Source organism: Carcharodon carcharias, chromosome 16 (assembly GCF_017639515.1).
Source record: "Carcharodon carcharias isolate sCarCar2 chromosome 16, sCarCar2.pri, whole genome shotgun sequence".
In the NCBI taxonomy this organism is placed as follows: domain Eukaryota; kingdom Metazoa; phylum Chordata; class Chondrichthyes; order Lamniformes; family Lamnidae; genus Carcharodon; species Carcharodon carcharias.
Genome location: NC_054482.1, coordinates 73,761,634 through 73,775,413, shown reverse-complemented (window position 1 = coordinate 73,775,413; position 13,780 = coordinate 73,761,634). Strand labels below are relative to the sequence as shown.

Genomic DNA, 13,780 nt, shown 5'->3' with positions numbered 1-13,780 from the left:
TGAAAATAATTCATTGGTTGTGAAATACTCTGGCATGTGACGAGGATGTGATAAATTAGTATGTTGATGCAAATTCAATTTATCTTCTTCATTCCTTGATAAAGGAGATGTAAAACACTTGCATTTATATAGTGCCATTCATGACCTCTAGATGCCCCAAAGCATTTCACAGCCAATGAAGCACTTTTGAAGTTTAGAAAAGAGTGTAATGTAGGAACCACGGCAGCCAATTTGCGCATAAGTTCCCACAAACAGCAATGTGATAAATGACCAGCTAATCTGTTTTGTTGATATTGAGGGATAAATATTGGCCAGGACACTGGGGATAACTCCCCCGCTTTTCTTTGAAATAGTGCCTTGAGTTCTTTTACTTTCAACTGAAAATGCAAATTGGACCTCAGTTTAATGTTTCTTTTGAAAGACAGCAGTTCTGACAGTGCAGCACTCAGGACTATAACATCAGCCTTGCTTGTTGCAATTGAGTCCTGGAGCAGGACTTGAACCCACAACCTTCTGACTCAGTGAAGAGTGCTACTGCTGAGTCACAACTGACACCTTGCTGTTATTTTCCTCAATCCATTTGGTCTTTTGCAGACTGAAATACAGCAGCATGTGGAAAAAAAATTTGAGAATGCTGTCCAAAGCTAAATTTTCATACATTATTGTGATACTCCAGCTTTAAAATACTGTGGGATAAAGTTACTAAATGGGGATATTAACAGCTGAGGCCCTAAGTTTGGTCACCCATAATCTAAGCTTTGTGCCTAGTTACAAAGGAAAGCTTGAAGTTATCTCTAAATCATATCATGTGTAACTGCAGCATTAGAGGAAAGATGTTCCAATGATCCTAGAAGCATAATTAAATAAGCTGTAACAAAGCAAAGTCTCTATTCATAGTCCCTTTGCTTAAACATATTTTCTGACTGTACGCTATAACTACTTGAAAATGGGAAGGGGAAGTAGAAAATATCAAATAGAATCCCATGAACCTATAGTGGTTGTTCAAAACATTTTTGCAGGCTTCTCTTTTTCTGGTTGTGAATTGTTTCATTGTGCACAAAGAACATTTACTACCCATCTCCGACAATATCTTAGCCTGTTAGCCACTGAAACCCTGATAGATACTTTAATTTCTTGCAAATTCAACTACTTCCAGCTCTCCTTGATGGCTTAACATCCCTATCCTTCATTAACTCCAACTTGTCGAGAACTCTGTAATGTGTAAATGTCTTATCTTGTTCTTATTGACTTACGAAGGTGATGTTGATGATGGTTCTTACTCTTTCTTAAATAGTATCCATCCTCCAACAAATTTTAAACCATTGTTCTTGTCTTTAAATCTTTTCATGGCCTTGCTCAACCATATCTTTGGAACCTCCTCCAGTTCTATTTCTCCTCCAACCCTCCTGCCTCAACATTCCATTGATGCCAGACCCTTCACTCTTTTGGATCCTACTGTCTGAACTTTCCTCCCTAAATCACTCTCTCTTCACCATCTTCCTTTACAAAAATTCTCAAAACCCATCTCTTTGACCAGCTTTCACGCACCTTTCCTAATTCCTTTCCATTCGTTCAGTGTCTCTTATTTTTAATGTGAAGCATCTTGGGATGTTTATTAGTTAAAGGCGTTAGAAATGTACTATGGGGAAAAAAATTGATTACCCCTATTTTTGGGCATGGGCATCATGAACCGAGATTAGCCTGCAATTAGTCCCATTGAGACAGGCAGCATGCAAACTCCGTACTGCCTCTTCATTTGAATCACTCCATCATTTCAGTGTGCAGCCCAGCATCAGACACACTGTTGGCTGCTCCGTGCTCAACAGGGGGCCAACAGCATGCGTGGCTGGCGCATGTTTCAGCTAGCCCACAAGTCTCATAGGCAGCTTGTCCCTCTTAAAGGAGAGTTGCACTAATTGTGACGTGAAAGCCACAGATGGTGTGACTGTGGACCTCATGCTTTCCATTCACATCCCTTTCCCTTGCCACACCCTTCCATTTATAATTTCAGATACCAAAGAACTGCCATCTGGCAGCCTCTTAAGTAAGGGTGAGAGCTACTGGAGACCTCTGAGGAAGAAGTGCCATCACTTGATCTGACAGTCACAGCCACCAGCTCAGATATGAGCACTGCTCATACCTTAGAGGATAGTATAGAGTTGGGTTCTGTATGCAGTGAGTCACCAGGCACAAGTGGCTGCAGCCAGGCCAGGGTGAAAAGACAGTTCGTGTATCAGCTCCCTGGAGTGAGAGGTTGCAGGTGATTTCTGTTACAGAGGACTCACTTGAGGACTTTGATGGGGAGGGCACTGATGAGGATACATGCCAAGATGTTTGGCACATTGACTGGCTTGCCAGACAGTCTGTTGTTACTGTCAAGGAGCATGGAAGAACCCAGCTCCACTTTGGTACAGGGCTTTACATAGAGCTTGGAGCCTATTCTTTCCAGTGTGGCAGTAGTGACAGGACTTGGTGGTCAAAGTCTTAGCTTCCATTGCAGCATAGGTAGAAGCGACCCAACATCGTAGTGCTGCAGACTGAGATCATGAGATCCATACTCGGTGCCATGCAGACTCAAACTGCTGACATCATGGCTGTGGATCTCAAAGGGGCAAGCAGATTCTCACTGCAGCCCAGCAATCTCCCAACAGATTACTAGGATTGCTGAGGTGTTACCACAGGAAGTGCTGGTGGCACCATGATAACAGCATTCAATGTCCCACTTCTACCACTCAGCCAGTGTCGTTGATGTTACCTGTCAGTCAGCCAGCCCACACAGCTGCTGTCCATGCTGAGGGGTGTGGTCCAGAGCCAGACCCTTAATAAAGCCCAGAACTACTCAAGGCTGTTCTGTGAGGCCATCAACAGTCTCCTCCATTGGAAGTCCCCAGCTATACTGTAGCCACTGGGTTGGCACTGTATAGGACCAAAGTTAATCAAAGCAACCTGCAAGTCAGGCAGTAAGGGAATGCATAGAGTATGGGCCTGAGCAGCAACAGCAGAAGGAACAGTGGCGGCAGCAGTAAAAAGAGTGGGAGACAGGGCCCCTGACACATGGAACAGAGAGCTGAGTAGTGGCAGCAGCAACATATAGAGTGGGAGGCAGTGGCATAGTGGTATTGTCACTGGACTAGTAATCCAGAGACCCAGGATAATGCTCTGGGGACCTGGGTTTGAATTCCACTGTGAATTTGAATTCAATAAACATCTGGAATTAAAAGTCTAATGATGACCATGAAACCATTGTTGTAAAAACCCATCTGGTTCACTAATGCCTTTTAGGGAAGGAAATCTGCTGTCCTTACCTGGTCTGGCCTACATATGACTCCTGGCCCACAGCAATGTGGTTGACTCTTAAATTCCATCATTAGGGCTTCCTAGCCAGTGACGCCCACATCCCATGAACAAATAAAAAAAAGACAGGGCCCTGGACACACAGACAACATGGAGCTGAGTGGCAGCAGTATATATATTCATCAAAAAAATATCAAGGATTAAGGTCACAGGGTAACAGGTTGGTGATCGATTAGTATCCATTATTGCTGTCTTCATTTTACTCTAATTGAGGACAGTGGGTCAAACAAAGAAATTTAATTAATTGCCTGTTAGGTTTAGTAAGTTTTAAATTTGCTGTGTTCAAGTACATGTAAGTTTTAAGCTTGGCCTAAGTAGCCAAGTGGTTATGGTACTGGGCTTGTAACCCCAAGATTAAGAGTTCAAATCTCACAATGGCAAACTATGAAACAATGTAACTTAATCTGAATAGGAACAGATGGAAACGTGTTTGTACTCAAAAGAGTTACATGTAAGTCTTATGTTTTCTTTAAATTAACTTCTCTATAAAATAAGGGAATTAGCTGATTGGTGATTGTTTATTTATATAAGTTTTAAGTTTATTTCTGTTGAGTCAGTTGAAGGTCTAAATGGAGGCCTGGCAGGGCACCTCAGTCCCATTCGATGCACAGGACGCAAATCCTGTTCCATGTGGGAACTTCAGCAGTCATTCATGTCCTGGACAACCACATATGCAGGAAGTATCATCAGCTGGAGGAGCTTGAGTTCCAGGCTTCAGAGCTTGAGCAGCAGCTGGTGCCACCACGGTGCATCTGTGAGGCTGAGAGCTATGTGGATAGTACATTTCTGGATGTGGTCATTCCACAGCTTAAGGTTATGCAGTCAGAGTGGGAATGGGTGACTGCAGCATGGTTAAGGAGGACCAGGCAGGTAGTGCAGGAGTCCCAATCATTATTCAGTTCTGAATACTAATGAGAGTGATAGTTCCTTTCGGGAGTGCAAACAGAGCCATGACCATGGCACCACAAATGTCTTGGCTGTATAGGAGGCAGGAGAAAGATTGGGAAAGCAATAGTGGTGGGAGTTTTTACGAATAGGGAAAGACAGGTGCTTCTGAGGCTGCAGAATTCATGATGGTGAGCCTTGGATGGTATTTTGCTTCCCTGGTGTTGGGATCTGAATGCTGTGCCCCCTTTTGTTTCTTTGTACATTTCTAAGGGATTGCAGTGCATATATTATCAATTACCTCATTGTGGATATCTGTTTATTTCCTTGTACTGTGGAAGTCAGTAGCTGTTGCTCACAACCGACAATCCAAATGCAAGAAACCTTCACCAGGCGTGTACAAGGATAAAACGAAAAAGAGTGACATTTGTGTGCAACAACCATATAATGAAGCAGGAATCTTCATGTGACTCTATATAATTAAGTAACCATTTCTCAGATATGGGGAAACATCATGACTCATGCAGCTAGTGATGTCATTAGATAGTCCTGTGTACAGCTCTGATATGCACACATCAGTGAACAGAAAATTAAATCAAGGTTTTTATTTATTTGGAGAGCTAGGCACATGCTCCAATCAATTTTATGGTTCTGGATTTATTTAAATACTGTAATGAAAGTTCTTTTGGCACGCTTAGGAATACAAACCTTTGCGGGGCTACGGTTACTGGTAGGAATCACTATTGCACCTTTTTTATGTTGTCATTGTTTTCAGTATTAAATAGTCTATTAATTCAGAGTGATTTGATGGTGAGGTTGTGGAATACACAGTAGGCAATCAGAAACTTGGAGACCCACACTGGTTAGTATTGGAGGGCTCCCCTTGAGCTGTCCAAGCAGCTGAACAGTTGCTTCAGGATGTCGATGGTTTGCTCCATAATGTTCCTTGTGATTGTATGGCTCTTGTTATAAGTGCATTGTCCTCACATGGTTGGGGACGGAGGGGAGATGTAAGTCAAGCATATAGAGGTTACCCCTTGTCACAAAGCAACCAGCCCTGGCCCAAAAATGGTAGGAATGGCTGACTACTTCAGGCTGAAAGCACTGTGGCTGCAGCCACGATAGTAGGCATTCATTGACATCATATTCTGTGCTGGTCGCACATGAACTGCATGTTAATGGAGTAGTAGACTTTGTGCTTCTGGTATGACTTGCTGTTTACATGAGGTACCCACAGAGCCACATGCATGCTCTTTTCACCATTGAGAATCCTGCCACTGTGTGCCTGCTACTTCTTCTTTCTGGTAAGATAGATGATCAGTGATGAATGGCGCTCTGATAAATGTTGGCTATGCAGCTTGCTCCTGCTTGGAAGAATTCACTTACTTAGAATGAGAGCAGCAGTGATCTTGATGATCAAAGGTAGCGTGATCCTTGCTTTGCAGTGTGGCAATAGTTCTTGTTGGTGAATTGTGGGGCCCTCACACATTACGCCTGGTTGAGGTGAAGCTGGAAGTACTCCCTGAGTACCCTTGGTGGCTAGGGCCTTGTGGGGAGAGCCATCCTCTCTCTCCCTCAGCATAGATCTTTCCCTCTCTACTAGTTGTGCGTCGCATGTCTGTTATGAAGCACTTCCATAAATTTTGCATGAGCAAGAGTAACTCAAGCTTGCATATGCAAATTGAATGGCTGGCCCTTTAACCCTATTATGACAGTTCCCCAAGCAACTGAATACACATTCAGCTGTGAGCAAATAGGAAACGGCATTAACTGGACCTTTGCGGTCCAAATTGTCAAAACATGCATCAAGTCAGCCGAAAATATTGATTGACATCACAATCGGTCCACTCTGCATGCTTTCGGCATGCGCAGCATGCCTACGCTTGCACACTGGCAGTAGGGCTCGCATTACATACTATTTTCAGCTTCTTTGGCTTCGGAGCACTGGCTCCAAAGGCCAATGGAAGTGAATTTTGCGGCCAAGGTATTTTTGTTCTTGTAGTAGTGGATACAGCAGGAATTCTGCTGCTTTTGCAAATATTATTTAGACAGTTGTACAGAACCACCTGAAGCTTTCTTTATACAATATCTTCTGAGTAAAAGTATATTACATTTTTGATTTTAGTCGTTAGACCTCTACAGTTACCTGTAGAAAAGAAAGATAAAGGATGATGGGGAGGATGGGAGATTTTAAAAATAAAAAAACTGACAATAGAAACAAATTACATACTAACCTGTTACATTTAAAAAATGTAAGAAATAGTACAGTTTTAACAAATTTTGTCATAGTTATAACTTCTGTAATATAAATATTTTGAATTGAATTTTGTAATTCTGAACAGGGACAGGCGAAGGTGATGTTGATGATGCGGAGCAACTACTACTACCGTTTCTTAAACGCTATCCCAAGGTATCTTCTGGAAGACTTATAAATATTTTATTTTAAACATTGCAATTAAATAGTAACAAATGGATTTTAATTTGAAATTCTCTGTGTTCCTACAGGGTGCCATCTTCTTGTTTTTTGCAGGAAGAATTGAAGAAATCAGAGGAAATATTGATGCAGTAAGTAAAGTTAGGCATGAAATGGGTAAAATCTCATTTTGATTACAAGGGGGTAATCTGGCAGAATAGATTGCCCATGTGTTATAGAACCTAGCTCATTTACATACCATTGACAGAACCAACAGATTTTATTCCCAATTATTCCAAAGGAGCATAACTGTCAGCACTTTCTATCTTGTAAAGATTGAAATTACTACTTGTCATTAATGGAGCCTAAATGGTCTTGACAATGCAATATTAGTGCAACAATCTTGATTTGACTAATTTGTAAAACACAAAATGTATTATCCTAAGGACTGCGGTATATTTGTTTTTTGCAACCATATTCTTTAGCATTCTGTCAACAGTACCAGAAGTGTAATTCTGGTATTTTTAAGCAGCTACATTATCATGCTGTCTCTCTCCCTCACCAGTGGAGCAACAATGACATAACACAGCATCTGTTTTGCTTTGTATAACTTATTTATTTGACTATATATAAGCTGACAGAGTTCGTTATAAATTGGCCTTAGTAGATTGGGATATTTTGCCTTATCTTGTTTTTACTTTAGCAGAAAATATTACTTGAGGACTTGTGAATTCATCTGTCTTTGTTCTTCTGAAAACCATAATTGGAAAACAATTTTCCATTTAAATTACACCCCTGCTTCTCTGGCTGGGAGACCTTTGCTGCTGAAACCAAGCAAGTTAAAATAATGAGATGGAAATGTATGATGGGCATCCTGCATCCTCTCTCTCCACACCGCCGCCCGCCGCCCCCCCCCCCCCCCCCCCCCCCAAACCAACCAATCCCCTGATGATTTGAACTGCCTGGTCCCGCAATTTCTGTTGGGTAAAGAGGAGGATGTTAAAATAGTCCCTTTCTATAGAATCATAGAATGTTTACAACACATGAGGAGGTTACTCAGGCCATCATTTTCTGCTAACTCTCCACAACAGCAACTCAGTAGTCCCACTCCCCCACCCTCCATAGCCCAGCAATTTTTTTCTCTTCAGGTAATTATCCAATTCCCCTTTGAAGGCCTGTTTGAATCTGCCTTGACCACACTTTCAGGTAGTGTATTCCAGATCTTAACTACTCGCTGCGTAAAAAAGTTTTTCCTTTCTCTGCATTTACTAAAAAGCATTTAATACCTAGATTCTTTAAAGAGTGGCTATAAATTTTGAACAAAAAAAAAAGCATTTTAGTATAGGAAATAGAATGCAGAATATCTGATTTTCTAGTTTACCTCAAATTCAAGTTGATCTTCATTTTGATCAATTTATTTATGCTTGTTCAAAAATGCTCTAGGCTATTCTACGCTTTGAAGAGTGCTGTGAGGCCCAGCAACACTGGAAGCAGTTTCATCATATGTGCTACTGGGAGCTAATGTGGTGCTTTACTTTCAAACGTCAGTGGAAAATGGCATATTTCTACGCTGATCTATTGTGCAAAGAAAACTCGTGGTCCAAGGTGAGGGTAACTCTGCATGTGGTATTGGTCTTTTTTTGCAAAAATATACTTTATTTATAAAATATCTGAAACAACATTACAAAACAGCCATCACAGAAAGTACAATAATATTCAAGTCTTCTACATAGATCATATTGCACTCAGAAGTGCTTCAATGCAATAAAGGAATATTACCAACATTTCAAAATGGTCATTACAGAAAGAGCAATGATATTAAGTTTTTTTTACTTAGATCATATTGCACCCTGAGGTGCTTCAGTACTATCAAAGGAACATTACAACGTGCACTGGTCAGAGATAAACAAGTACCTCTTCCCCCACCCCATCCACCTACCCACCTCATCCAGCTACTCCCCAGGGCTCCCTCCACTCCTAAATGCTGTGACTTGCTTTTAGGTGAATGCAGCACAGTTGTTTGTTGTCTGAGATTTGGATTCAAACATTGCTCACACAAATAAAGTACAGATTCATAGACTACAGTTATTGCTCAAGAATGAAAATCTTTTTTTTCACATTATTCAAAGATTCCCAATATGTAATACGTAGTCTACCTAGATTAAGTACCCTATAATTGTTGTAAAAATCACATATGCAATTTGATCCACTGATTCAGTCAATAAGCCCGTGGCATTCCCAGTGTCCTTGAGTTCATGAAAAATGTTCAAATTTGACACTAATAATGCTGGACTGGCTACTTTGACATAGTAAAGAATGAATTGTAATGTGGTTGAAGTGCATTGCGAGAGAAATATGGAGATACTCCTTAATGTAGTTTTTTGATACTTTACTAACTCATGGGGCAAAATGTGGAGAGACTCTTGCAGACAATGTTACTAACATTGCCTGAATTTTATTTTTTCAAAATTTGTAGAATTCTGATAATAATTACAGGCACGTTTGATAGTGGAATAATACATTCCACATGTACAATGTTGATAAAAAACTAAAGACCTAACTACAGTGAGTCATGCAAATATTAGGCAGTAACAATATCTATTGGAAATTAAAAGCAAAGTCAGCTGAGGTCCAGCTTGCTGCAGCTAAAATAAAAGCTGCCTGGCTCCAGCAATATTTTCTGGCATTTGTATTGAGCACATTGTTATTCACTGAATTGAGCTTTCATCATTTTAGCTTTTCCATTTTGTTATTTTCTGATGTAAAGGAAGGAAAGGGGAGGGGAGAGGTAAGGAATTTTTTAGGCAGGTGCCTTGGCTGATCCAAAACCAGCCCCATAGAACTGACTGAAAATCACATTGTGCATCTACTTAATTTTAAGATCTGTAGCTCTTATTTACACTTGGAGAAATGTTTACTATATTTTATATTGGCCATTGTATATGTGTTTTTTGAAATGTTCCCTGAATATATATTTATTCATAATGTGCCCAATAGCAAAGAATGACATTACTGGAAAGGTTCAAGATTGAAGGATAGATAAATGATGATTTGAAGCTGGGTTTCAGAACATTATTCTGAGTAATTTACTCCCTGGTGTTTCCAGTAGACACATAATGGAAAAGTAACCTGCCACTGAGTTCTAAACATTGCTGAATACAGTGCAAAAATCCTAGTCAGTAAAATGTTTTCTTCATGGAGGCTGGGTTACTTGCTCCCTGGAATAGTAAATATGTCTTTGGCACTTTTGAGATTAACATCACCCCAACAGCTAGCTAGAAGCCTCTGATCCTAAACTGAAATTATGCACTCTTAGTTTGGCTGCATTAAGGCAGGGAAGAATTGTGTTCAAATAAACTGTGTTCCTTTTTAAAATGAACTAAAAGCACAATTCTTCAATATTTATCATTCCATTGTTTAGTGGCAGAAACAATGGTAAACCAGAGGGACATGAGATAAAAAGTGTTGCTTCCAAAATACTAGCATGGTAAACCTAGAATCTATTAAAAATGAGCCCAATAGTTACCAGATTAACATGACCAGGATGGCAAATGCCTTGATCTAGTGATGATCAGTGTTTACAAGTCTGAATGTTAATCTAACGGTGTTTAAATTCAGAATGGCATCTATAGCATCAATTCAGTCTGTATGTCCTTGTTTGGCATTTAATGATTCATAGACATGGCAGGTTACAGTGGAAAAGATGTTTTTGACTTGTAGAACTTGGTTTGAATGTAACTCAGACAGATGCAATGAAATTCTCCCTACTTTGATTGGAAAACATTGATATTGCAAAGATGACATGGAAACTAATTTCTACCTGTATTTTAATGTTATAAATTGGCTATTTGTTTTTAATCTGATTATAAACAGAAGAAAGATCAGGCAGGTCGTTCCTATTACTGGAATTAAATAATGTATGTAATATTTATAATGTAAAAAAATCACAATAAGCAAATGATACTGAAAAAGTTGAAACAAACAAGAAAAAATTTAAAATGACTAGGTTTGACTGTTGCCCTAATCTTTTCCTTTCCCTTTAACAGTCAACATATATGTACATGAAAGCAGCCTATCTTGGCATGCTTGAGGATGAGGACTACAAACCTTTTGGAGATGATGAAATTGAACTATTTAGGTCAGTTGTTTAATGAACTAATATGCTTGTCTTCATTTGTTTTGACTGTAGTTTAATGATATTTTCATTCTTGAAAAATATAAATGTTTTTGACATTGTATGTTTTTAACTTTATGTATTATCATCAAGGTTTAGATCATTCAGCTCAGAAAAGTCACATTAGTGTCTTTGAGTTTCACATTTCAGTGCATATATTTCCTTTTATAAAATAACCTTTTTGTAAAGGAGGGGAAACACTCTACAACAGAACAGAAATGTTGCAATCTTGCATGCAACAAGGCTCTGCTCTGCCTGCTGACTGGCTGAATAAGTTTTCTACATACTGATTACTATTGACACGAATGATTTCCAGAAATAATTCTAGGTAATCACATTTTACACACATGTATACCTTTAGAACATTTCTAAATTGTTACACCATATTCTCCATTAACATACAAACTTGAAATGTTGTTAGAAATAGATTACACCAATGTATTGATGTGGTAATTGAAAATATATTAATACTTATGGGAAAGCATCAGCTTGAGAGAAGCCTGTTTTGCCCATTTCCAGCTCTGCTGAGGGTGTTAACTCCTCCTTTGGGATATGGATTATAGGTAGCAAGTGCTTGCTGTTATCCCAACCACGTAGCATTCTTCATGGGTGAGCAGAACATGCAATCATATTTGGCATCTCAGAACAAAATCCTGACTTCACCCCGTGTCACATAAACCCATAATCATATTGCCAATAGGGAATGGAGGATAATGATAAACCTTAGCCGATTTCCCCCTTCATTAGTCACCAACTGATACAAGTTGTAGCACCCCTGTTACTGCTCTGCTTGAGTTCAGGTGACTGAGTATAGGCTGGGAATCACTTGAGATCTCGCTTTCTGTTTAGTGTAAACCCACTGAGTCATTAGGGAGCTGTTAGAAAAAGTTTTGCAAAAACGTCTCGGGCAAGTCATGAGCCAATTATGGAATATTTGACTCTGTTTCCTGGAAGTTTGTTCTACAATGGCCTTTGGATGAATGTACTGTCTAGAGGATCCAATCTTGTGTGGTGAGGTTGAAAATCCTAGTGGTTTAGGCGCAAATTTAGCTTCTCAATATGCCACAACTGCCCACATTTAACCAGTAGGCCAAGTAGCAATCCGTTGTGTTGTAAAGATATTTAGAGTATATGAAAAATTGAAGTATGTGTGCCTTATTTTAAAAGATTCTAGCATCTTTGAGTTTTAAATGCTGTTGTTTTAAAGCAAAATTGACGTACTTGCAAATAAATCCTTGAACAGTATATTTGGACCATGGTTCCTTATTGCCTTGCATCTTAAATTCTGATTCTACTATACTAATATAGCAGAAATCCCAGAAGACAGTCATATATTGGGATTAAATAATTAATTCTGGCTGTTTCAATTAATGTAAACCATACCACTGTGGGGAGTAACAGTCCTGCAGTGCAGTGCTACCCCCTGGTGGCAACATATTAATGGATCTTTACACCAGCACATCAAAAAAGCTCAGATTCTTGCTTAAATAATCTCTTCAGTATCAGGACAACAAAGTAAAAGAGATATAATTTTTGCAGCAATTGCATCTAGAATTGCATATCAATGATGGCAAAAGAAATATCAAGTTAAGGGCTCTATGAAAATTTAGATGTATTAATCCAATTTCAGTTTAAAAATGGGAGCCAAATATTTTGGTTTTAATCAACTGCTAGTTTAACTACTTTACACAGATTTAAGCTCAGATTGTCCTCCTAGACACCCCTGATCTGTAATATGCTGAGTTGAGGTATATTTCCTGGGTCTGTATCATTGAATAATATGGGAAAGCAGCTGATGTGCAAAAGACCTGTGATTAGGAGCTCACCCAGTGGTGACATTCTAAGTGTTAGGAATTCCATAAGACCATAATAATAATAATAAGTTTTAAAAAAATACATAAGACCATAAGACATAGGAGCAGAAATTAGGCCATTCGGCCCATCGAGTCTGCTCCACCATTCAATCATGGCTGATAAGTTTCTCAACCCCATTCTCCCTTACCAATCAAGAACCTATCTATCTCAGTCTTAAATACACTCAATGACCTGGCCTCCAAAGCCTTCTGTGGCAATAAATTCCATAGATTCAGCACTCTCTGATTAAAGAAGTTTCTCCTCATCTCTGTTCTAAAAGGTCTACCCTTTACTCTGAAGCTGTGCCCTCGGGTCCTAGTCTCTCCTACTAATGAAAACATCTTCCTCACGTCCACTCTATCCAGGCCTTTCAGTATTCTGTAAGTTTCAATCAGATCCCCCCTCATTCTTCTAAACTCCATCAAGTATAGACCCAGAGTCCTCAAACGTTCCTCATACGTTAAGCCTTTCATTCCTTGGGAAGGTTGGCAGAATCTCTGGAGAAATGACAGAAGGGCCCTTAGTACTGTTTCTCTTAGGTTCCCACTGATCTTGGGCTAAAGGTGCAGTTGGAGATGAAATGATTGACTGACTGAGAAGAGATAGCGAAGATTTTCAGAGTATGCTCAATAAGGTGGTTCATGAAGCTTGTTAGGAGAATTCAGCAGCAGGCTTAAAATGGAGAAGCTTGGCTAGGTTTACATATAATAGGAAGTGGCTTATTTTCATTTTATCATCCTGTTGACAGGAATAGCATTTAAAATTACAAGCGAGAACAACAATTTACAGCTGAAAGTATGCCCGTTCCAATATTTAGATGGCCAGCAGTCTCACCAGAAGGAGACCTAACTTAAATATTGAATGGCGGCAATTAATCATTTAAAATCTCAAAGCAATTGTCTTGTCAATCAGTGTAGCCACTGCTACTTCCTCAACCCATTCACATATCATGGGCAGTTGCAGTCTGAGAGTGGAAGCAGAGATGTACTATTGGTGATTGGAATGCAGACATATGAAGCAGCAATGAAAAAAAAACATTGCTAATAATGAAGTTAAAGTATGGTGTTGTAGGGCTGGGGAGGGAGTAAGAGATTTAAAAA

At 39.5% G+C, this 13,780-nt stretch overlaps 1 protein-coding gene across 5 annotated transcripts in view; it reads left to right on the top strand.

The window, feature by feature from the left end:
- Window positions 1–13,780, top strand: part of ttc39a (tetratricopeptide repeat domain 39A) — a 106,983-nt gene that overhangs the window by 68,388 nt on the left and 24,815 nt on the right. For all 5 annotated transcript variants that reach the window (XM_041208491.1, XM_041208492.1, XM_041208493.1 and 2 more), the window contains 4 exons: window positions 6,582–6,649; window positions 6,745–6,804; window positions 8,096–8,257; window positions 10,699–10,790. In XM_041208491.1, coding sequence (XP_041064425.1) covers window positions 6,582–6,649; window positions 6,745–6,804; window positions 8,096–8,257; window positions 10,699–10,790 — 382 coding nt within the window. The remainder of the gene's footprint in view (window positions 1–6,581; window positions 6,650–6,744; window positions 6,805–8,095; window positions 8,258–10,698; window positions 10,791–13,780) is intronic.